General features: G+C 42.0%; 1 protein-coding gene across 7 annotated transcripts in view; it reads right to left on the bottom strand.

Annotated features, from left to right (window-relative positions):
- Nucleotides 1–6,107: 6,107 nt before the first annotated feature.
- ZNF462 (zinc finger protein 462) overlaps nt 6,108–26,136 on the bottom strand; it is a 144,048-nt gene continuing 124,019 nt past the window's right edge. For 6 of the 7 annotated variants that reach the window (XM_081238264.1, XM_081238262.1, XM_081238266.1 and 3 more), the window contains 3 exons: nt 14,820–14,952; nt 9,985–10,108; nt 6,108–8,888 (listed from right to left, as the gene is read on the bottom strand). In XM_081238264.1, coding sequence (XP_081094390.1) covers nt 8,681–8,888; nt 9,985–10,108; nt 14,820–14,952 — 465 coding nt within the window. In that variant the 3' untranslated portion in view covers nt 6,108–8,680. Of the gene's footprint in view, nt 8,889–9,572; nt 9,703–9,984; nt 10,109–14,819; nt 14,953–26,136 lie in introns of those variants that run through there. The other variant, XM_081238267.1, reaches the window with a different exon arrangement.

Genomic DNA, 26,136 nt, shown 5'->3' with positions numbered 1-26,136 from the left:
AAGGAAAAATTCCCTTCAGGATGTGACCCTAGGGGGAGGGGGGTGGGGGAGGGATGGAGTGGGAGTTTGGGGTTAGCGGATGTAAACTATTATATATAGGATGGATAAACAACAAGGTCCTGCTGTACAGCACAGGGAGCTAGAGTCAATATCCCGTGATAAACCGTAATGGAAAAGAATGTCTATATGTGTGTAACTGAGTCACTTTGCTGTACAGCACAGGTTGGCACAACTTTGTAAATCAACTGTACTTCAATAAGAGAAAGATTAAAGGACGTGACCCTTATGATGATTAGCACAACAGTGTTGGATCAGACATCCAATTGGGGGAAAATCAGCTGGGGACTCAGGGTAATAGTAGGTCTTGACCTGAGGGGAGGCTAAAGAGGGATACCTCTGCACGCTGTGAAACAGAGGCGACACCCGGCCTGCTGGCACAGTCAGCAAGGGGGCCCAAGGACCAGTGGACAGCCGAAGAAGTTACAGGAGTTTGAGAGAGGGAGGAGGAGATTCCACTCTTAACCAGCTGTGCTATATTTATCCGCTATTTTCTGTGACAAAATTCTGTGAATTTTCATTTCGCAGAATGAAAATTCAGTCATGTTAATCAAATTTCAAGTTCTATGGCCAAGCTCCTGCCTTGAGATGCCTGAAACAATTTGGCACCTGGGTTAGCATCAGAAAGCCCATCTGGGTAGGGTCTCCTCCCTGACCTGAATCTGAAAAGGCAGTGGGGTGGCCACAGACCTGGACCCACGCGATTTAGATAAGGTTTCTCTCCTTTCCTCTCTTTGCCCTTTGACGACCCCCTCCTCTTCTGGCCTCCAGGACCGTTCCTTAAGCAACGTCTCCCCTTCCAAAATGCCCAGTAGCCTCCAGGCTGATGCCCTGTGCGGGACAGAGGACACAGAGGCAGGGCTTCCCGGCTGGACGGGCCCCTGGGAGCCAGGGGCCTGGGGAGTCTCGGATGGGTCCGGACCTGCAGCCGCAGTTTTCCAAACAGCCCCCTGGAGTAGGTTCTTTCAGCTTCAGGGAAAGGTCAGCGTTTCGATCTCATGTTTTCACACATCTTAAATGGATTTCAGAGGCCCTGGCGCTGCCCCTGCTCTCTCTTTAAACAATGTGGTGAAGCCGCTGTAGCTTTGCTAGAGGCTGCATTCCTCCCACATTGTGATGTGGTTTTTGGAAGTCATGCATGCAGTTAGCTAAACCAAACTAAGCTGCTTCATGAATGGGAGCAAACTGAAGAGAGAAATGGTGAACAGAAATAAGGCAAGTTTGCTTTCCACCCCTAATTCAAAAAGCCAGATAATTAAGTAGGCGGAGAAAGCAAGTGTCCCTTCTGATTCCAAGAGCTGACTCTCTCTTTCTCCATTTCCTTTCTTTACTAGGTAGTGGCGGCGGCGGTGGTGGTTTGTCTGTGTGTCTTGGGGGCAGAGGGGTGGGTATTGTAAGGGAAGTTCTAGTAAAAGATCTATTTCCCCGGATCCTCTGAGTAAGCTTTCTCTGTCATATGGAGAACATAATAACTGCTTCCAGTCCTGTTCAGCTTCCCTCCACTCAGCTCTCTTCTATCTGGCCCTCAGCAGCAGTTCCAAATCTTTAAGCTCTCTGCTGACTTGCCCCCATCTCTCACTCTGGATTCCACCTGGGAGCCGAGGTTCTACAGAATGAACTCAGTGCCCCCTGCACCTCCCACCTGCAAAGGCCCAGAGAGCACATTCCCTTTCCTCTTACTTCCCCTTTCAGGGGAGAAAGAGCCCCTCTTCTTTGCAAAGCCAATTCCTCTACTGCGCCCTGGATCCCAACATGAATGAGCTTGCTTGTCAGTTACTCTGCAGCTGCCATAACTCCTTCGCTCCAGTGTAACGAACATGTCCAAATCACTCGAATTCCAAAAAAAAAAAGTCTTCCCTCGAACCTGCCTCCCGAGCCCCCCCGTTGCCTGCCTGCTCTCGCCAGTGCGCATCTTGGTCCAGTCATCTACCCACTTGTCACTGCCACACATCCCTGCCGCCACCGTCGCCAGTTTTGGCTTCTGCTCCCCCATCCCGTGGCTGGCCACCATTGATGCCTAATCTTCAGACCCAGTGGACCCCCCCATCCATTTCCTGTTCACTTCTGGACGAGAGAGGAGGAGGAGGAGGATGGCCAAAGTGAGCTCTTGAGGGGGAGTGTTGGTGTCAGTTCTCTGATGCTTTCCCAGAGAGCCGAGAGTTTCCGACAAAGACATTTTTCATCTACCAAGCTGCATATTTTTACTTAGATATTTTAAAAAGCAATCTCAAGCTCTGGAGGAAAATGTAACATTGATGCCAAATCAGATGAGAACTAACACTTGGTATCAACAGGAATATATTTGAATTTAAAAAGGCGAGCTGCATCTGACAGCAGTGTGTCTCAGAGACTTCAGTCTGAGTCGGAGTGGGGGTGGGGAGGAGAAGCGAAGACTCTTCAATAAATGTTTATTAAGACAGGGGACGGGTGGTAAATAGGGTGACCACCTATGACATGTAGGAAGTCGGGGAAGGCTTCATGTCAGAAGTTACACTTAGGCTGACTCTTAAAGGGACAGGTAATTTCCGGTAAAGAAAAGGAATTCAATACCGAAGGCAGAGGGAGTGGTATGTACAGGGCGGGGTGTTTGGGGAAAAAACCCTGACATTTCCAGGAAATGATGAGCACAGTACTTCGAAGCATCTTACGGTCTTTATGATCTAGTGTTGTCCCCTATCAGACCCCTTGGCCCTGAAATTTGGATAGTTGCAAGGAAAGAGCACATCCTATAGTAATTTTTGTTATGCTTCGGGCTGAAGACTCACTACATGTATATGAGTAATCAACTTCTCCTGTGCCTCCCTAAAACAAATGTGCGCTTTTAGACACAGAAAACGTATTCAGTCAAGGCTGCCTTCCCCCAGAGTTGCCAGCAGCAACCCAGAGGTGGAGGCAAAGCCTTCACAACAGGAGCCTGGCGGTCCCGCAAGCCCCAGCATCTTCGGGGTAGCCCCTTCTCCCACGTTGCATCTCTGTCCTCACCATTCGTGAGCTCTTGGAAGACAAGAGCCATGTCTGTTCGGTTTGTTGTTACCCGGTGGCTAGCACCAAACATTTGCTCAAAAATATTGGTGACGTGCATGGGTGATGGGACCAGCATCCTGTGCTTTCTAAATAGAGGGTTTCTATCTCCCCTTCTGTCTCCAAGGAAACACTTTTGTAAGTTCCTGGTTGTGGTAGAGGTTGCCAGTTCATGAGTCCTTCCTGGGCACAGTGGTAGACAAGACCACACACTTTCCAGCCCCTTGTGGGTTGGTGGGATCGTATGACCAGGTCTAGCCCTTGAAGCAAGACTGGAAGTGATGTGTGCTACTTCCTGGATGAGGCATTTGAGTGGGTAGATCACCTCCAGGCTCTCAGCAATGACCCTAGGATTCGTGTGTTAAGATGACAGCAACATCAGATGGAGAAGCTTGGATTCCTGAGCCACTAGATGAAAGGGCATTCCCACTGACCCTCACTGTGAATCTGTGTAAGAATTAAACCTCTATGGTGCTAAGGAGTTGCCTTGTTGCAGTGCCTACCATGACTAATTTTATCAGTATATTCTGCTTTCTCTACATAAAGCCAAGTGGGAGTAGGGATTAGACATGAACTCAATAAAAACACTGTTCATTAAATATTTGATGGAGGCCATGAGAGAGGAATAGCTGTTTTACAATGGACAAGTCGATTACATCACTTTCCTTTAGGAAAACACACAGAAGAAACTTCTTAACCTGCAGTTCTAGAAAAGGTGGAATGTCTGTTGAACATTCAATAATAAAGTTACTAAGAATGTGATTCTTGATGGAGCCGTTTTTTTGCCAAGCCTCCCAGCAAACTCAGAGCCAAGTATGTAGCTTATGCATGGTCTCATGGAATGCATTTTTGCCAATTCTCTACTATGCTTTTGCTATTCAGTCATTTTCCCTTTAGGTCCTGATTTACCTAACTTTGTTTTCTAATTGTGTTTTATACACTCTGTCTCTTAATATCCTTCTTTTGTGAAGGACAAGGAAGTGTGAGAATCAAATTTTTAGAATGGGCTCTGGATGTAAGCCATTCTTAACACTGGTGAAGGCAGACAGTATAAATTGGCTTTGAGTTTAAAAATTATTATAGTCCAGTAAAGATGTTAAAAAATTTATTTTGAAATGATTAATTATGGAATGGCAGAAATTGAATATTCAAATGCAATAAATTTAACTGGTTACATGATAATTTTGATTTGAGCTAGTTTCTGACAGTAGTTTCTAACAGTAATACTTGCCTGGTCAAATAATTTTAAAAAGCTAAAGTAGTTTGAATTCATCAATAAAAAGACCATATTAAAAGACAAAAAAATCCTTTTTGACCCACCTCCTAGAGAAATGGAAATAAAAACAAAAACAAACAAATGGGACCTAATGAAACTTAAAAGCTTTTGCACAGCAAAGGAAACCATGAACAAGACGAAAAGACAACCCTCAGAATGGGAGAAAATATTTGCAAATGAAGCAACTGACAAAGGATTAATCTCCAAAATTTACAAGTAGCTCATGCAGCTCAACATTAAAAAAACAAACAACCCAATCCAAAAATGGGCAGAAGACCTAAACAGACATTTCTCCAAAGAAGATACACAGATTGCCAACGAACACATGAAGAATGCTCAACATCATTAATCATTAGAGAAATGCAAATCAAAACTACAATGAGATATCATCTCACACCAGTCAGAATGGCCATCATCAAAAAATGTACAAACAATAAATGCTGGAAAGGGTGTGGAGAAAAGGGAACCCTCTTGTACTGTTGGTGGGAATGTAAATTGATACAGCCACTATGGAGAACAGTATGGAGGTTCCTTAAAAAATGAAAAATAGAACTACCATACGACCCAGCAATCCCACTACTGGGCATATACCCCAAGAAAACCATAATTCAAAAAGAGTCATGTACCAAAACGTTCACTGCAGCTCTGTTTACAATAGCCAGGACATGGAAGCAACCGGTGTCCATCGACAGATGAATGGATAAAGATGTGGCACATATATACAATGGAATATTACTCAGCCATAAAAAGCAACGAAACTGAGTTATTTGTAGTGAGGTGGATGGACCTAGAGACTGTCATACAGAGTGAAGTAAGTCAGAAAGAGAAAAACAAATACTGTATGCTAACACATATATATGGAATCTAAAAAAGAAAAAATGGTTCTGATGAACCTAGTGGCAGGACAGGAATAAAGACACAGACATAGGGAATGGACTTGAGGACACAGAGAGGCAGAAGGGTAAGCTGGGACGAAGTGAGAGAGTGGCATGGACATATATACACTACCAAATGTAAGATAGATGGCTAGTGGGAAGCAGCCGCATAGCACAGGAGATCAGCTTGGTGCTTTGTGACCACCTAGAGGGGTGGGATAGGGAGGGTGGGAGGGAGGGAGATGCAAGAGGGAAGAGATATGGGGACATATGTATATGTATAACTGATAATAGAGCAGAAACTAACACACCATTGTAAAGCAATTATACTCCAATAAAGATGTTCAAAAAAAAAGACAAAAAAAAAATCAGTGCTGTTGATTTTAATTTACCCTTCTTCCAGGTTTCATGACTATTAATTTTCCCTTGGATTTATAACAGGGTAGCTCAAAGAATAAGTTAATGATGGTAATTACCGGTGCAGGATGCGTAGTAAGATAGTTTGTGGCAATGGCTGTGACTTGCAGTTAGAGGAAAATAACTGTGCTCACGGGTTCAGGGTCCCCAGATGATGATGTTCAGTCACTGGCATTTCCTCCTTCTGAAGCTTCATACACCACTTTTAACATTTTTGATGGAAAACATTCATTCCCTCCATGAAATTTCCCCAGTTGGTTATAAATAGCTGATGCAGAAATATTAACATTTTAAAATCCCAGCTCACACCTCACCTTAAATTTACCTTTGCTTTTCATAACGGTTTAGATTTAATGGCTTGAAATAGCTCTCATGTACATGCATTGAAAGGCAATGCTATATAATTTCTACATTTCATATCTGTAGTCATATCTGTAAATGATTTACAACAGATGCACAGACACATGTGAAAAAAATTCTTTATTAATTTCTCACATTTCATTACAAAATGTATGTTGCAAACAACTTTGAATAACCTACTTGTGTGTTTTTTGTTGTTTTTTAAACCCCTTGGCTTCAAGAACTCAGGATCTCCCTATCTTTTATCAAGTACTGGGAAATACTGATTTTATTGGAGTCAATAGGTTATCATTTTGCTATTTATTTTCTTCTCTCAAGCTCTGAAAAAAAATGTCCTCTGTATAAATTAAACAAAAAAAGTTGTAAATTCTATGTCATTACAGTCAACAGAATTATAATAATGCATCCAAAATGTGCGGCCACAAAATATCAGGAATATGTTTGAAAAAAGAAAAAAAATGACATTCTAGCCTTGTTAAAAGGATAATGGTCCCATATTTTTATTAACAGGTTAGCAAAACAAAATCCAATGGATTACAATATTTACATGTTATTTGAAAAATAAAGTAGTGATAAAAGCATGTCACAAATATTTTCTTTTTTTTTATTTTTTTCTTTCTTTTTTTTTTTTTTTTTTGTTTGTTTTTTGGTAACCATTACAAACACCCAATCCAGGTATGGAACTGTTTAGTACATTTGAAATGAGGCCAATTAAAAACAAATATGGACACAAAATGAATCTTTGTCTAGATAGTTCACACTTTCCCTTTTTCTGGTTTCCACATGATGGCCCCCATCCCTAAAAAAAAAAATTAAATTAAAACAAACGCCCTACAAATAAAAATTCTTAACAGCAAGAAAGTAAAAGAACAACATGCTTTTCAAGTAAGCACTTATTCCACAAATGCAATATCTTTCCATGGATTTTATTTGAAGCTGTGTGGGACACTGTCATCTCAGCAACTCCCCTTCCCTTTCTCCCCCCCTCCCCCAACCCTTCCAAGTAAAAACAAAACAAAACAAAACAAAACATGAAAACCAAAGGACTCACACACGTACACACAAATGCTCATGCACACATCCCAGCTCACACGCACACAGGCTTCTAAAACCTAAGATTCAAGGAAAGTTCTACTTTTTGGAACGAAACCCTTTGTTCACAATCAGAACGTATTATAAATGTAGACTTAGATTTAGTCTAAGCTGCTCCCTCCTGAAAAAGCTAATATGGGGAAACAGAGCAGCTGGCAGCTAGATTAAAGAAAAAAAAAAAAAGTAGTTCTCCAGGCTCCTTGTAGGATATAAGTATTTCGTGAACACTCTCACCAAAGGGATGGGATTCGAGCACATCCCCTTGTCCCGCAAAATAAATGAGAATCCCCCCCGCCCCCCCAAAACACAATGCAAACAAAAACAGAACACAGATTTAAAATCACACACAAAAGCCAGCCCATCCTAACAGAAATTATTTGTGTGAGACAGATAATGTGTAAAATTTGACAGCAACAAAAGGGTGAAGAGGACTTCCTCGTCTGGCCCACAAGCTGCATAGCTGTGCCGAAAAGTTTGGTTCTTTAGTTAAATTAAAAAAAAAAAAAAAGAAAGTTAACTTCTTTGTTATTTCCATGTTTAAAATAAAAACGTTCCTATTCACAAAAAACTAAATCTCCCTTGCCCCCCAAATCAAAACAACAATAACACACACACAAAAAACAATTTATATGAAAAACTGAATTGTGCTGTGTTTGTAACACTCAAACTGATAGAAGATAAACGTGTGGCAAACAAAACTCCACAGTCACCTTAAAATTAGCTCACATGAAATCTACCAAATTCTAAATTATAGTTGAACACTAATAAACAGCTTACCTGGAATAAAGGATAATTCACAAACATTTATCTAATAATTAAAGTCTGTTTCTTTTTTTTGTTTTGTTTTTTACTAAAATAATTAAAAAAATCACAGTATTTTAAGAAATAAAACCCACGTGGGGATTTTAAGCACAATTTGTGTTCCTTTCTTTAAAACTCTTTTTTTTTTTTTCTCCATTCACCATCTTGCCCAGCAGTTCTCTCTACATTTAACCACAATGACGACAGGTAGTACTGACAAATGCAGAGAATTCCCTTGGTTAAGTTTGAGGTACTAGGAAACAGGTGACTGTTTTATGCAAAGCAGTTTTTTGTTTTGTTTTTGTTTTTTGTTTTTTTGTTTGTTTTTTCCCAAAGCGGCTGCAGTTAGGTCTTGAAAAAGCTTAACGTATTAAAACTAGAAAAACGCACCAAAAGTTGTGCGTCAAAAAGTTGTTCCCCTAAGAGAAGTCTTCTACTGTCACGGAGCTTCTGTTTCCACATACTGTCCAAGACCACCATAGCGCACACATGTGCAAGGGAGGTGCTTCGTATTCCGCAACAACTGAAACTTCCACGATGAAGATCCGGAAGGAAAGATGTAGTGATGGAAAAGGAGCCACATATTCCAACCATTTAAATAACTTTAATTTACATACTCACTCACACAGGTACCAGTGCTTTGAAAATAGATTGTTCAGTCCTAAAAAGCAGCTTTGTTCTGTCTTCTCTTTTCTGTCCCCCCCTTCTCAGCCCAAGCCGGCCCTCCCACTTTTTTTCATCACGGTTCAAGTAAGAGGTGATTAAGAATTTCACCAAACGCTTATTCTTTTTTGGCCTCTGCATTCTCCAGGAGAGATTTGTCAGCAGCTACTACACAGATGGCTACTGGTTCATTCTTTAGGGAAAAGTCTATCCCGATTGCTTCGTCATCTTCCTTTTCCTCTATAGAGGGCACCTTAATACTGTCCTCCATGCTATCTTTCAGGTGGATTTCTTCTCGGCTCACCTGCTTGGTGTCATTCAACGCCCTGGAAAAACATTCATGGTAGTGACGGGTGAGTATATATATATATTTTTTTTTTCTAGTTAAACAAAAAACATTCATGTCCTTATTTCTCTGATCCTAAAAAGGTCTTGGGGTCTTACAAGTATGACTGAACTGTGAGTGATTTATCCTTGCTACCTGTTATGCTTAGGTCATATATTTCTGGTATCTTATCAAAAAGTTGAACCTATAAAAATATCCATTATCATACTATGTATTGATTCTCCCATGCCTTGATTCCAGATCAACATAATTATTTTATGTTCCCTCCTGTACTGGGAACAATATAAATCATAAGCGGTCATAGCAAGAACTGCCTTATGCTCAGACCCATCAGAGGAACCTAGAAGCTTGGAGATTTGCTATATTTATTCGGACTAAAAGAGCAACTCAGGTATTAAAGATTTAATGGATAGGTCCAGAAACAAATCATAGAAACAACAAAAAGCAAACACCTGAAGACGGGACCCATGTCCTGGGGAGCTTAGTTACATTCTCTGAAGTTTAGATGCTTCACGTTTCTGGGCATTTTCTGCTGGAAGGACCAACTCCTAGGTTCTCCCAGCATCTGCTGGGCTCTAAGTGCCTTGTCTGGGGACAATTTCATGTTCAAGGATCTTATGAGTGATCTACAGGTATGCTCCCACCTACCTGGGAGGCAGGCAGAAGCGGGCTCTGTCCCCGAGGCAGAGCATTGAAGGCACCAAGAGGTGCGTGGGAAGGTTCAAGGCCACTCAGGGAATGAGTCATCACAGAGGCAGGAACAGAAGCCAGATCTTTGGACCCCGGTCCACGCTCTATCAGAGAACGTCATGCTAATGAAAGCTGAAGGGACACGGGCTGGAGAGAGCGCTACACTTCTACACGAGGGCTTGAGCGGGATCTGTCATTCGTAAAGATGATCTTTCCTCCTTTGACTTGTGTCTGGGTGACCATTTAAAAACCAGCGGAAAGGTAGAAACCCAGTTCGTTACAACTGCCTCTCCTCCCATGCCCGGAAGTGTGACACAGAGGGGTCTATGTACTGTCAGGAGAAACCGCCACCTCGCACGATGGGCGAAGGCCTTCATGGGACTTACATGCCGTGTCTCAGCACGTGCCTTTCCCACTCAGAGCCCTGGGAAAACGCCCGTCCGCAAAATTCACATGGAAAACGCTTCTCAGTGTTGATAGCAGCCCCACGGTCAGAAAATCTCATCAGATCTGTGAGGAGAAAGCAGAAGTGTTACCTGTGTGCCGGGGAGCAGGCAGCAGAGAAGTCAACATCCATTAGGAAACTTCCTCTCCTACCTTCCCTCCCACAGCCATTCAGTGAAACCAATTTCCACATTCCGTACTCTTTCTCCTACTGGCTTTTCACCAAAGGGTATTTCTTGAAACTCTCTCAAGAACTGTTCCTGTGGTTCCCGAGCCCCACGTGTCCTCACTTCTCCTCACCTCCCAGTTGCTTCCATCACAAATAACCTGGGTCTGTCTTGCCTGAAGAACCCCTTCTGTTCATTCCAGTGGCATCTGTGCATTTTTTTTCCTATCAAATCTCTCCCTTCTGTGATGCTCTGTATCAGTGCCTCAAGTTTAACATCTATTCATTTTCTATCTGACACAAGTTCATCTCTGCTCACTAAAAAAGCACCAGACCAGGAAAAGCGTGGTAAGACCTCAAGGCTTCGACACATTCCAAGGAAGGCTGAGGACTCACGACTGGTGGTCATCTGCCATGGATATCAGAATCAACACCTCCCAGGGTGACTGTGAGCACTGAATGAGATCTGTAAGCAAAGAACCTAGCAGGAGTAAGTCCCGGGCATCAGGGAGGCTGGAATGTGAAAGCGTGTCCTCAGCTAGTAAGGGCTCCTGGCCAGCTGCCCGGCATCTAGGCCTCAATCGGTATACATACATATACGTATATATATATTTTTTTGGCGGGGGGGGGGGAGCTGTGTTGGGTCTTCGTTGCCGCATGCAGGCTTTCTCTTGTTGCGGCGAGCAGGGGCTACTCTTTGTTGTGGTGCATGGGCTTCTCATTGCGGTCCCTTCTCTTGTTGCGGAGCACGGGCTTCAATAGTTGTGGCACCATGCGGCTTTCTCTTGTTGCCGTAAGCGGGGGCTACTCTTCGTTGCGGTGCATGGGCTTCAGTAGTTGTGGCACGCGGGCTCAGTAGTTGTGGCTCGCGGGCTCTAGAGCACAGTCTCAGTAGTTGTGGTGCACGGGCTTAGTTGCTCCGTGGCATGTGGCATCTTCCCAGACCAGGGCTCGAACCCATGTCCCCTGCATTGGCAGGCGGATTCTTAACCACTGAGCCACCAGAGAAGTCCAATTGGTGTATTCTTGAACATGGGGATATGCACACATTTCTGGATAGCTCTGTCGTTAACATCAAATGTTGACTGTCATTTTATTTCCTCCATGGCCCTGGGCACACGTGAGTGGTCTGATAAATGTGGACTGACTGGCTAATTGTTTACAGGCCACTCCTCCTGGCAAACTCAAAGCTGAGAGCTTATATGGCCTTTGTGTTATCCTGAGTCCCAAGCCCACATGTCTTTGATTACACCACAGAGGGCCAAATCTTTGCGTGCATAATAAATAGCAGGACCTAGACGGCTCTGCAGCCACGCTGCAAAGTGAGGGTAGCACACGGGGAAATGTTGATCATCTCTGCGTATCTGATCGCTGTGTGTCTGTACCTACAAGACGTTACAGGAGGATGTCTCCTGGTTGAAATACTCCGTCTGATAAAAATCCTCAGGATGACGTTAACAGGCTAGGTGTCTCTACGCTGCCTTCATCTTCAGCACAAAAAGCTCTGTGAATGGGGCCAGTTTTAACAAAAGATGAAACATTTTCTCACAAATTAAGAAGATCACCACACAAGCCATTAAAAATAATTGCACAGACTATCTTCCTTGATTCTTTTCATTGGAAATGAGACAACACCATCTGCCCTGCGCATTAATTCCTTAGCAGGGATTATCTCGGGCAAGGAATCAGCAGACTGCCTTCCTAACTCCTCCCAGCTGCATAATGAGAGGGGGTGGGGAGGGTCCTGCTTGGGTTCATGGTGATTTCTTCACGCCTGGTTTCTTCTCTTCCAGATTCCCTCTGTGCTGCCTTCTGAGGCAGGACCTGCAATGTGGCCACAGTCAGTCCCCTCCCTGGTTCTCGTGCTGGGAAAGGACGCTGGGAACGGGGTGGCTCCAAGGACGTGAGCCCCCCGAACTGAGCGCCTGATGAGCAGCTACAGTGCCAACGCGGGGCCTGCCCCTGGCACACTCACTCGCTTACCCTTAGGAAACATGAAACCAGCCACCTATTCTTTCCAAGGGCTCATGCTGTTTCATCCTCAAAGGAGGAGGCCAGTCATTACCTGTCACACATCAAATGGCTCTCCATTAGCCCCGGGAGCTGTGCTAAAGCCACCTCCCGCTCTCTACTCCTGGAAGACAGAACGTCTGGCAAAAACACCCCGAGGCTATTGTGTGCCGGTTCTTCTGGTTGGCAAGAATACACCTGATGGTGGAAAATTGATTCAAAGGCAATGAGACAAAGGAGGCTGTTCTTTCAAGGATCGGGCGAGGGGTACGGGAAGGTTTTGGCTAGTAATTCCCATTAACGTTACTAGAAGTGACTCATGTAATTCCCCCACCCTCTGAGAGAGGAATACAGGCTTCTCCACCCCAAGACTCTTTTCCCCATGCTGTTAAGGCTCATGAATGTGGATGCTAAACTTTCCAGGGACAGGCGATCAGACACCATGAAGTTCTTTCCAGGCAAACAGAGCTGGTCTCTGATGCCACAGTGCCCGTGCGAGGGGGCGGCCAGGCTGGGCAAGCAAGGGGGTGTGCCTGGTGCTCTCACATCTAACTGCCATCCTTTTCTTCTCATTGTCTACGCTTTTATTTTAGAGGCGTCACGGGAGGGGAGGACTAAAAGGGGTTCCTGCCCCTGCAATACTTACAACCTGAAAAATCATGTGTGCTCGGCTCTAGAGATTAAAACGTCATGGTACCCAATGAGGAATAATTCAGTTCCTGGAGAGGACCAGTAGGGCACAGAGCACCATGAAGACAGGGAGCCTGTGTACCCTCTGTCACAAGCATCCTCTTCCAGAGAACTCTGGAAACAGTGCACAGACGTTAAAGAATTCATCACTAAGAACATATTTGTGAACTGCTAAAAAAAAAATAAATAAATAAAGGAAAAGAAAATTAAAAAACCATGCTTCTCAGATCACAGCCATTTTCCTTGTAGGGGCCCTACTAATAAACGTTGTAACATTACAAGGGCAATCAGTCTATATGGTGTGGGTGTTCTATTTATCCATTTACCACGGGCATGGGGGTTCAGGAGCCAAACTGGATCTCCACTCAGCAAATCTGTGGTCTCCTACTACAGCAGAGGTAAAAGATGGTGGGCGAGGGGATGGGGCTGGAAGTCAGGAAGGAGAACAGGGAGAACCGCAGGGGGAAGTGGCCACCAAGTCAGCTTTCTTAGGCTTGCAGACTGACCGAGCAAGAAAAAATAAGAAATTCCACAAAAGTGCCCCTTAGAGTGAGGCCCTAAGGGCCACTGGACGGACAGAATTCAGGGGCAGGTTCCCTTCAATGAGGAACATCCCGCTGTCCAAAGGGTAGGGGAGATGGTACCGTAGTGTAAAAGACATTTTGCCTTTGGAGCCAGAAGACTTAGACTCAACCTCCAGTGTTTTTTGGTTTTTTTTTTTTTAAACTTTAAACAAGCTCTTAAGTATCCTGGGCCTTTGTTTCCCCATTCGTAAAAATGGCAATAATACCATCTACATTGCAGGGTTTTATCATTATTATTAGCTGGTTACTATGTTCTAGGAACTAGACTAACAATTGTGTGCTATCTCATTTAAGATTTACGCAACCCTAGGAAGTGACATTGTTATTATTAGGATGATGAATGCATAAGGAGATAAAATAATTTACCCAAAGTCATATAACAACAAGTAGCAGAAGTCGGAGCCAAATGCAGACAGAGCAACTGCAGAGCCGTCTAACCTGATTTAAGATTAAGGAAAAAAGGTATAAAACCACCAGCACTGGGCCTGGCACATCATGACGCTCAGTAGTGGCAACTAATACCATTCTTCTCATCACTGGGATGACGTCTATCACATTTATTTCTCAGGTCTAGGTTATCCATGTGCTTTTGATAAACCTGCAATAACTAAAGTAAGATCTCCCAACCTATATTCTTTATGTATAGTCTTGGGTTTTCCACAAGATTCTATGTTGAGCAATATAGAATACCAACTCTAGATCATGTAAACGTATGTCTACAACTAAATAATATACTTTGAAAAACTTCACTTTGAAAATAATGATAGACTCACAGAAAGTTGAAAACTCGTGCAAAAATACCACAAAACCTTTCCCTGTAAACACAGCCAAATAAAAGCCCCTGGTCTCTCTCTCTCTTTACAAAGCAAAAGCAGTAGCAAGGGGGGTAAGAGGAGGACGGTGCAGAAGGACACATGGAGAGAGCTCAAGCCCCCTGCAGCTCCCCCCAGCCCAGCAGTGTACACCCCAGCAGAAGCAATTTTAAATAAACGTTCAATTGGAAGCTCATTTACATTCCTCAGTAGCTTTTACAGGACCATCCATCTTGCCGTCTGTCCTTATTCTGCAGATTCCCTAGATACCAGTTTTCCTGAATAAAAAACCAATCATTGCCACGTATTTTTTAACGAATGTATTTCCTGGGAGCTTCTAGAGCCGGTACTAGTTTATGAGACACAGCCCCTGGTGTGTTTCTTAGTACTCCGCGACTCAACGAAGAGGGGCCATTCCTTCTGTTACCCCTACAACAACCTTCTGCCTCCCCTTCTGTCTCAGCACGGCCGGGCTGGATGCCAGCCGGGGCTCAGAGGGCAGAGAAGGGACCTACCTCTGTCATCAGCCTTGCTGTTCATTTCCTCTTCCTTGTCCTCCTCATCACTGCTGGAGCTCTCCATCTTCTCCTTCATCTGTTCCAGCTGATCCAAGTTAACTCGTCCAACCAGCTCAAAGTTACGGCTTACCTGAAAAAGACCCAAACAGACAGTGGAATCACAAACCACAACCGAATGCGTTTCTCCCCGGAGGACAGAACTTCCCACCGTCATTTTCCTGTGGGTGTGCTTTTAGAGCCAGGACCAAATAACCCCATGCCTAAGAGGTCCTTTCTTCACGCTGACTCTCTCAGAGGCGTACCTGCCGTTTACTTCCACATTCATTTTCACCGGAAGTGTCAACACTGGACCTCCCTTACCAAATTCAGTAAGAAACGTGAGCTACCGTCAGCAGAAAATCAAAAGTATCGCGAAGCCTGGGGTGTAGAATAGGTGTCCAACAAACATTTTTGGAGTTGAATTCAAGGATGTACCTTCTGTAAACTCCCCAAATTGTGGTTTCCTTCCCCTTTCTGGGAATGTAGCCTTTTCTGGTTTGGGCTTTTGGAAACATGTATAAGAAGTGTCATACATGCATATTTATGAAGTTATGTTTCTGGAGGTGAAGTGACTCTGTAAGTAACCTGAAGACTAGCAGTGAGAGTCCCAACATTTCCACCATGAGCCTATCAACCTGGAGGGCTATGGGCTGTCCTAGCTTTGACCAAATGACAGCTATTTGATTCCTAACTCCAGTTTAGATGTAAGACAATATTGGTACTGTTTAGTGTTACTACTGTTTCTGAAGCTGACCACAGCCTATTCATCAAAGCTGGGGATTATGTGAGAAAAATCTAGATGACAAATCCCTAAAAACCCTTTTAGAGTGTTAACTACGGCTGATTTTTGTTTACATAAAACGTGGCTAGAATAATGTGGGAATCCAAACTGTCTTCAAAATATCATCCAAGAGAAATAAAAATCCACCCTGAGAAAACTCTGTAAGGATATTCTGTTTGGGGTTCTCATGTCAACGGTAGTACAAAATGCAGCCTCTTCAATTAATCAATTTTCAGAACTTCTTCAGTTGCATGTGTAGAGTTATCAGCAACGACAGCACAGGAGTCTAGCCAACAAAATGACTCAAACCAATACAGTGATGGGTTCCGTGCTTCCCCTGTGGGGACCAGGGAAGGGGCCCATGAAGATAAATAAGACCCAGTTCTTGCCTCCAGAGTTTAGTTGAGGAGGGAAGACAGACTTCATTAATGAGACTCCAAGGCAGATTTCCATAGCTGCTACAGGAGAGACAGCGTAATGAGGGCGCAGGAGAGGAGAGGGAGAATTTACAAGACAGTTCCAAAATATTCCCTGGGACCAGTCTGGAACAAAGATGTGCTGAGCACCACCAATTCCATATGCCTGGCAGATGGAAACATCATCATCAACTGTGACAAATGCGAGAGAAAGAGCCTCAGAGCATCAGGGCCAACAGACAGTCCTGTGAAAAAGCTTAATACTGCCCCCATAACATCATGTTGGGGGGCGGCCGCGTTGAAAAGGAGCAAGAACACTCGGGATGAAAGCTCTCTTAAAGCAAGAGAAACAATCCATTGAATGTAATCCATGAAATCAGTCGACTTGGAAAACAACTCAGCATGAGGGTGGAAAAGACCTCTTCGTCAATCTCAGCCCTAAACCCTCAGAGAAGGCAAACTCCTGATTTGCTCATGAAAAAAAGTTTTAAAAATGAATAGACTATGGCGAAGAGGAGGAAGCCAAGTTAGAATCTTTCTTCGTCTCTGAGTTCACAGTATCAGCCAGCAAAGGGCTTTTGAACAAAGTACCTTCCTAATTAGGCTTTATCTATTTACTATCCTCACTCCTACCGACCTATATAGATTTTTTAAAATTTATAACACAGAAGCAAAAAGGCAGGGCACAAGGAGAAGGAACTTTGAAGTCAGATAGACCTGAGCGCAAGTTTCGGGTTCGCCGTGAACCACGAGACTCCGGGCAAATTACTGAACATAAATGTCCTCAGTGTCCTTGTTTGTAAAAGGGGGCCAGCATAGTATCTGAAACACAATAAATAGTTCACCAAATTGTGGTTTCCTTCCCCTTTCTGGGAATGTGGCCTTTTCCGATTTTGGCTTTTGGAAACATGTATAAGTATCGTAAGTGCATATTTATGAAGTTATGTTTCACCACAAAGTCTACATTTTAATCAAATAGCATTTATGACAAATATGTGAATAAAAGTTTTCTGGGTTGCCAATTTTTTTCAGGAAAAGGAGGCAAGATTCCAACTGGCCTAATTTCAAAATATGCAAAGAAACAATATTTTGAAATGATCAGTACTTTAAAAGGCAGCCTTTTCCAATAGCTTTCTCCCTGCTTCAGCCAGGGCAACTATAACCATCATGTAGAAGGGGCAGGAGAGGTGGGCATTGCCAGGAAACAAAAAAAGTGAAACCAAGAAAGGCCAAAAAACAATCCTCAAACATCTTTAATCCAGCAGTTTGCATTCATTCATTCATTCAGGACTCCCAGGGGCCCTGCTGTATGCCAGGCCCTGTGCCTATCAAGGAACTCACAGTGACAGAAGGAGATCTGTCACCAAACCAAATGTTATTTTTTCTTTTCCTCCTTCCTGTTTCTTTTCCTTTTACAGGAAAACTGTTAGCATTTTGGATTCTGCACAATTTTATGAGTACATGACATTTTCATGGTATAACGTTCACCCGGGGCTCACCAAGGATTTATTTGTCCTGAAGATTTCGAAAATCTTTGTTTAAAAATAAAAATGAAGAATTTTGCTATGTAATTAGAAGATTTTAAATTAAAAACTCTTTATAGGGTTGAGTCCTTACTATACTTTCAATCTCCAAACCAGCAATCCAGGGTTAATCTTCATACAAAAGGAAGACTCCTTGCTGCACTTCTGAGCCACCGTCTCTTTCCTGTATTATTGCAAGCCCCTTCCCTCCCTCCCTGCTGGTCTCCCAGCATCCATTCTCACCACCTCTTGCATCTAACCTCCAGGGTGGTCTGACTGAGTGATTTAAAAAAAAAAAAAAAAAAAAAAAATCTGCTCATGTCAGACTCCACTTGCCCTGAGGATGAAACCCCAATTTCTTACTGGGCTTTACATGTCCCCCCGACTATCATCTTACCCCCTGGCCCACCTCGCCCTCACACTGACGGCCCTTTGCTCCCACCACCCTGAGCTTATTCAGGTCCCTGGAACAGGCCAAGCTCTTGACTTTGTGCCTCTCTCCGCAGAGGCTATGTCCTCTGTGTGAAATTCTCTCAAGCCTGCCTCGCTCACATGGTGTCTCCTCAGCCTTCCAGCCTCGCTCCAATGTCACTGTATCTGGGGGACCTTCCCTCAACACCTCCTGGGTTAAATATCCTTGCTCTAGGCTTCCACAGCACCCTCCCCTCCCCTTTCATAACTCAGTGACTGTACAGCCCAGGGAACTAGATTCAATACCTTGTAATAACCTACATAGGTATGTAGAACTGAATCACTTTGCTGTACATCCGAAACTAACAGTAAATCAACAATGGTGCGATTAAAAAAACCCTCAGAAATTAACTGTTTCTGGCCTGCCTCCCCAACAGAACTGCAAACTCCATGAAGACAAACACCCTGCAGCTTATTCACAGCCAGATCTGCACACTGGCCAGCGCAGTGTCCAGATTAGAGCAGGCACGGTTCTCACCTCTTGGATACTGGGTGTCTGCATTTTCATTTATTATATTTTTCTGTACTATAAATGTTTACAAAGAAAAACTAGAAAAGAGAAAAAACTCACTTAAAATCCAACGACCTACATGAAGAACCTAGGGGTAAGATGGGAATAAAGACACAGACCTACCAGAGCATGGACTTGAGGATATGGGAAGAGGGAAGGGTAAGCTGTGACAAAGTGAGAGAGTGGCATGGACATATATACACTACCAAACGTAAAATAGCTAGTGGGAAGTAGCTGCATAGCACAGGGAGATCAGCTAGGTGGTTTGTGACGACCTAGAGGGGTGGGATAGGGAGGGTGGGAGGGAGGGAGACGCAAGAGGGAAGAGATATGGAAACATATGTATATGTATAACTGATTCACTTTGTTATAAAGTAGAAACTAATACACCATTGTAAAGCAATTATACTCCAATAAAGATATTAAAAAAATAAAATCCAATGACCTATACATAATACCTGTGAACAAGTAGTTACATTTCTGTATTCCTGTTCTCTATTCACAGATGATTTACAGTGCTGCTTTTTGATGCATGGTATGGCATAAATATCAATCTCTGTATACATCCTTTTTTCTTTTCTTTTCTTTTTTTTTGTGGTACACGGGCCTCTCACTGTTGTGGCCTCTCCCGTTGCGGAACACAGGCTCTGGACGTGCAGGCTCAGTGGCCATGGCTCACGGGCCTAGCCGCTCCATGGCATGTGGGATCTTCCCGGACCGGGGCACGAACCTGTGTCCCCTGCATCAGCAGGCAGATTCTCAACCACTGCGCCACCAGGGAAGCCCTATACATCCATTTTTAATCACCACATAATACTTTGTTAAGTAGATATATTATAGTTTACTTGACTCTTCCCATGTGAGTTTACCTTTGGTTATTTCTGGCTTTTCACTATTAAAAATGCAACAATAAGGCTTATTATATACAAACCTTTCTTTCATGTTTAGTTTTAGCCATGGCAACCAGGGAAGAAAAAGAAATAAAAGGAATCCAAATTAGAAAAGGAGAAGTAAAACTGTCACTGTTTGCAGAAGACATGATACTATACATAGAAAGTCCTAAAGATGCTACCGGTAAACTACTAGAGCTCATCAATGAATTCGGTAAAATTTCAGGATACAAAATTAATACAGAAATCTAGCATTTCTATACACGAACAGCGAAAGATCAGAAAAAGAAATTAAGGAAACAATTCCACTTACCAGCACATCAAAAAGAATAAAATACCTAGGAATAAACCTACCTAAAGAGACAAAAGACCTGTACTCTGAAAACTATAAGACACTGATGAAAAACTGAAGATGACACAAACAGATGGAAAGATATACCAGATTCTTGGATTGGAAGAATCAATAATGTCAGAACGACTATACTACTCAAGGCAATCTACAGATTCAGTGCAATCCCTATCAAATTACCAATGGCACAGAACTAGAACAAAAATTTAAAAAATGTGTATGGAAACACAAAAGACCCCACCTGAACAGCCAAAACAATCCTGAGAAAGAAAAATGGAGCTGGAAGAATCACACTCCCTGACTTCAAACTATACTACAAAGCTACAGTCATCCAAACACATTTTTGTTCTGGCACAAAAATAGAAATATAGATCAATGGAACAGGATAGGAAGCTCAGAAATAAACACACACACCTATGGTCAATTTATCTACGACAAAGGAGACAAGAACATATGATGGAGAAAAGACAGTCTCTTCAATACTAGACAGCTAGCTACATGTAAAGAATGAAATTAGAACATTCTCTAACACCATACAAAAAAATAAACTCAAAATGGATTAAAGACCAAAATTTAAGACTGGATACTGTAAAACTCTTAGAGGAAAAAATAGGCAGAACACACTTTGACATAAATTGCAGCAATATCTTTTTGGATCCATCTCCTAGAGTAATGAAAATAAAAACAGAAACAAATGAGACCTAATTAAACTTAAAAGCTTTTGCACAGCAAAGGAAACCATAAACAAAACAAGAAGACAACCCACAGAATGGGAGAAAATATCTGCAAATGAAGCAACTGACAAGGGATTAATCTCCAAAGTATACAAACAGCTCACGCAGCTCAGTAACAAAAAAAACCAAACAACCCAATCAAAAAATGGGCAGATGATCTAAATAGACATTTCTCCAAAGAAGACATAGATAGCCAAAAAACACATGAAAAGATACTCAACATCACTAATTATTAGAGAAATGCAAATCAAAGCCACAATGAGGAACTACCTCACACCAGTCAGAATGGCCATCATCAAATAATCTACCAACAATAAATGCTGGAGAGGGTGTGGAGAAAAGGGAACCCTCCTACACTGTTGGTGGGAATGTAAACTGGTACAACCACTATGGAGAACAGTATGGCGGGTCCTTTAAAAACTAAAAATAGAACTATAGTATGATTCAGCAATCCCACTCCTGGGCATATACCCAGAGAAAACTATAATTCGAAAAGATACATTCACCCTAATATTCATTGCAGCACTATTTACAATAGCCAAGACATGGAAACAATCTAAATGTCCAAAGACAGATGAATGGATAAAGAAGATGTGGTATAGGGACTTCCCTGGTGGGCCAGTGGGTAAAACTCAGTGCTCCCAATGCAGGGGGCCCAGGTTTGATCCCTGGTCAGGGAACTAGATACCACATGCATGCCAGAACTAAGAGTCCACATGCCGCAACTAAGAAGCCCGCATGCCTCAACTAAAGATCCCACATGCTGCAACGAAGATCCTGTGTACTGCAACTAAGACTCAGCGGAGCCTAAATAATTAATTAATTAATTAAAAGATGTGGTATGTGTACACACACACACACACACACACACACACACTGGAATGTTACTCAGCCATAAAAAAGAATGAAATAATGCCAACTGCAGCAACATGGATGGACCTAGAGATTATCGTACTAAGTAAGTCAAACAGAGAAAGACAAATGTCATATGACATCACTTACATGTGGAATCTAGAAATGATACAAATGAACTTATTTACAAAACAGAAATAGACTCACAGACTTTGAAAACACACTTATGGTTACTAAAGGGAAAAGGTGGGGGGAGGGATAAATTAGGAGTTTGGGATTAACATATACTCACTACTATATATAAAACAGATAATCAACAATGACATACTGTATAGCACACGGAACTCTATAATAACCTATATGGGAAAAGAATCTGAAAAAGAATGGATATACGTACATATATAACTGAATCACTTTGCTACACACCTGAAACTAACACAACATTGTAATTCAACTATACTCCAATTTAAAATAAATTTTTAAAAAAATTTTAATTAAAAATAGAAAAAAATACAGTAATAAGCCTTATTGTATATAAATCTTTCTTTTATATTTAGTTTTAATTTTATAGGCTAAATACTCAGACGTGAAATTACAGGGTCAAAGTCAAATGGTATACAGATTTTATATTAAAGTTCCAATATATTTCTAAGTTTGCTTCTAAAATGACCATACTTGTAGTGATTACTTTCTGGATCTAGAAATTGGTGGGTATCCGACCAACTTCTTAATGAGACAGAGGACACATGGAAGGACACTCACTTTCTTCTTTAGAGATGAGAAGCAATTTATCACCTTGTTTCACAAAAGCCCACAACAGAAGGAGAAAGACAGCAAGACTGAGTTTGAGTTCCAGAACCTGGCTCCTTAGAGCCTTCTGAAGGCAAAAGAAGCCATCCAAGTTTTTAAAGGGTAGACTGTTCAAACACACAGTCACTCAGACTGTAAAACTATGTGCAGATCCTTGTATCTCGTGAAAGTTATCTGTGAATGCCCAGGAACTGAAAGTCCCCCATTAAAGGCTGCTAACTCAGAGTTGTGTGAAAAGCTGTGCAGTAAGGAGGTGAGATGAACTGCCAAAGACCAGCAAAAACTTTACCCCTTAACACTGGAGATGCTGTAAACTCCTCAATGCTCATGCTTAATGTTCAAGCTTCACCACTACACCTGTCTTTTTGTTTGCTGCTTTTTAACCATTCAGCAAAATGGTTTCTATCTGTCCCTAGCCTATGAAAGAATTTCCATACTTGAGTCTTATTCTAAGGGGAGGAGTGTTATGTGATTTACAAATATAACCAAGTTGCACATGCATTTTCATACTGCCCTGGGGGGGCAAACCCAGCCTTATAGGAAAGACTGATATAACCTTGCTTGTTAAGGAAAGAATGAAGTTGGACACCCTCGTCTTCAGATTACTTGGCAAACATTAACTGGGGGAGATGGTGATGAAGACAAATCCACGTAATATTTCCAGAGTCCCCCTCCTACTGACTTAACACTTGTACCTTCAAAAAGAGGCCCCCAACCAGGATGTTCACATCACCTAATAGTGCATGTTCATGTTAAAAAGAAAGGCCAAGTGAACTTCTTACTTCCAGAAGAAGTGACGGCAGAGAACATGGAAGAACTGTCTCTTACATCAGAAGTGCCCACCTCAGTCACAAACTGACAGTGCGTAGTACTGCAAAGATTTTAAAGGACTGTGGACCAGGCAGGCAAACTTTTTCTGTGAAGGGCCAGTTAAAGGAGTTTTTTAGGCTTTCTGGACCATATGGTCTGTCACAACTACTCAATTATTGTGTAGCTTGAAAGCAGCCACAGATAATACGGAAATGGATAAGCATGGCTGTGTTCCAATAAAACTATATTCAGGGACACTGAAATTTGAATTCTGTATAATTTCACATGTCATGAAATATTACTCTTTTGATTTTTGTCAACCATTTAAAATCGTCAAAACCATTCTTAGCTGGCGGGCCATATAAAAACAGGTGGTGGGCCAGATTTGGTCCATGGGCCAGACTCTGCCCACCCCTGACTTATGATATCAGGTGGTTTGCCCAGCACATCCTCTTTGCCTGTCTCTGAAAGTCAGAATGGAAATGAGGGAAAAGAATCAGTGGGAGAAAGGGTCAGCAAAGCACTGTCTCTATGAATTCTTACAGGAAGGTGGTCAAAGACGCAGGTAAAAGTCTTAAATTCTCTGCTAAGAGCATTTCTATCAGAGCTCTTATAGAAGCTTCTAGAAAAGATATTCAGCTCAGTGTATTAAAGTACTATGGAAGGTGAGCCACGACACCATACTTGCTTTGCATTATGCTGCCCTCCTATTTTAGAGACATCCTTATCCAGCACTTAACATGCTGGTTGTGATTCTCTGTTTAAGCTTATCTCATCTGCTTGCTTATAAACTCTTCCAGGGTAGCAACTGTTTCTTATTTAGTTTTACAGGCTCAGTGAAGAGTATAAGGCCAGTCATCTAGTTGACACACAATACATGCTATTTGAATCTACCAGTAATATAAAATCCCATAGGCAATCATAAAGTATAAAGAACTTCATAATATTGCATGCCATGATACAAATTTGCTTGCTAATGAGAATAAAACTGGACATTTTCTAAAAGATTTTGTTTCAGTGCTTACCAAATAATCTACTATATGCTAAAAATTAATCCAGTAGTTTTTCCATGTATCACTTAACCCTTATGATCATTCTGTAAGATATGTGTTATCTTCCGTATTTGTAGATGAGGAAAACAGGACACAAAGCAAGTAAGTGACAAAGCCAGGATTAGAACTCACATCTTCAGATGACATAGCTCCAGCTTTCCTCATTAGAATGCAGATCATCTGTCGAAATGTAAATTTGCTTACAAAATATGGAAACATTATCCATGGGATACTGGCTGAACACAAGAAGAAGGAAGAAAAAAGTACTGTGACAATAATATTCGATCCAAAATTTGGTGGGATAAAGCAGTAGAATCTTTGGAGAATATTTTCTTCAAAATAAAAACCTTTCTAAGAACAGTAAGAATAAAGGGTGGTAAAGTACCAGAAGGGTATGGAGCACAGAAGTCAAGGAGACTATGTACTTTCTTTTGCCGTCATTGAGTTAGAACAGAAAACATGCTTCTGCCAGACCTGACTTAGCAAAAGTCCAGACAAAATCAATCATTTTGAGCATCTCAGCACAGCTCCAGTCACAAGTACTCAAGAGAGCCCAGTGAAAGGCATCAGTAAAGTCAAACAACTTTGCTGTCGGCCAACTGAGCTGCTGCCAATCTCCGGAACTCGCAATCCAGAGGCAAAGATGCTGATGACGCTGTCATGTTTTGCTTATCCGAACAATTAGGATACTTATAATTTCTTATTTGCAAAGTGGTTTCATTCATTTATTTAGCAACCAGCTACTGGAGACTTTATTGTATGCAGGGCACTATGGTTAGATTTGGGAAGAAAAGAGAGGTAAACAATGTGGTTTCCATTTTAAGACTGTTGCATCCAGTGGCAAGACAGAGCCTTGTTAAGAGTTAAGTGCAAGTTGAGGCAGCATGAAACACATGCCTTCATAGAGGAAGAAGGAGAGCCCTATGGAAGCTTGGGAGCTAGGGCCATTCATTGTGGCTGGAGACTTTAGTGGATAGTTTCAAAGGTTATAGGCAAAGAACATCTTCAAATGTCTACTTGAGAAATATCTTCTAAGGTTCTGCCAGGCACATCCCTCTGAATATGACCACACCTCTTGCTCATCTACCTCTGATCTGTCTTCCAAAATACATGAAAGAAGCAGGTCCACGGTTGACAAATCAAGAAGCAACTAACATGAGGGAGAGTACAGATGAAATGACATAATCTTCTGGAAAAACCTTCAGCTTGCAGGAATCTACAGAATTCATAAAGCTAGAGATGCCAGTACTTAGTTCAGAAATTAAACACAGTCCAAAAAGACCATGGCCAAAGGTGTATTTTATGATTTGGAGTTGGGGAAGGTTCTTTGTTTTATTTCTCCTCATTTCCTTTGCTGGAAACAAATATTCTATGTGACTTTTTTGTCACTGTGGATTTCACTAGTCCAGAAAGTGGAACAATTTTATTGGAATAACTCAAATGTTGGCAATTCCTCCTGAGCTGAATGTTCTGCTGCTTCCCCTAAACTGACAAAAAGAAAGAGATACGAGTTCCTTAGAGTTCAGCTGCCTGAGGCTCCATTTGTATAAAAAATTAAAAACATTTCAAAGTAAATTCAATTAGTGAATGTGTTTGGCTGAATAGACTATCCTTCTAAATTTAATACAGTGAACATGACAATTTTATGAGCAAAGCAAGTTAGAGATAATATATTTTTATGTTCCTTAAACTAGCAAAGAGACTTCAGAACCATAAAGAATGCTAACAAGGTATTGCATATACTTAAACTTTCTTCAAAGAAAAATATATGTGTGTTTTTCCAAATGTGAGAAGTGCGAGGTTTGGTTTTTTTCATGACTTCAGGGTTCCTAGAAATGTTACCTCTTCATCTTGCACCAGCATTGCTAATAAATGGCACTACTGACATATGATTTCATTCTGTGTGTGTGTGTGTGTGTGTGAGAGAGAGAGAGAGAGGAACATAAGGAGGGAGGGACTGAAAGAATAGAATAGTCCGCCTCTAGAAGACCTAGTGAGATAGAAAAAAGACAGGGAGTTGAAGGATGAAAAACTAAAAGTTCAAATAGCCTGTACTGTTTACTTTAGATTCCAAGA

The sequence above is a fragment of the Mesoplodon bidens genome (genome assembly GCF_964165515.1).
Source record: "Mesoplodon bidens genome assembly, chromosome: 6".
Taxonomy (NCBI): domain Eukaryota; kingdom Metazoa; phylum Chordata; class Mammalia; order Artiodactyla; family Ziphiidae; genus Mesoplodon; species Mesoplodon bidens.
Note: the sequence above shows the minus strand (reverse complement) of the source record. Positions and strands in the feature narration are given on the sequence as shown.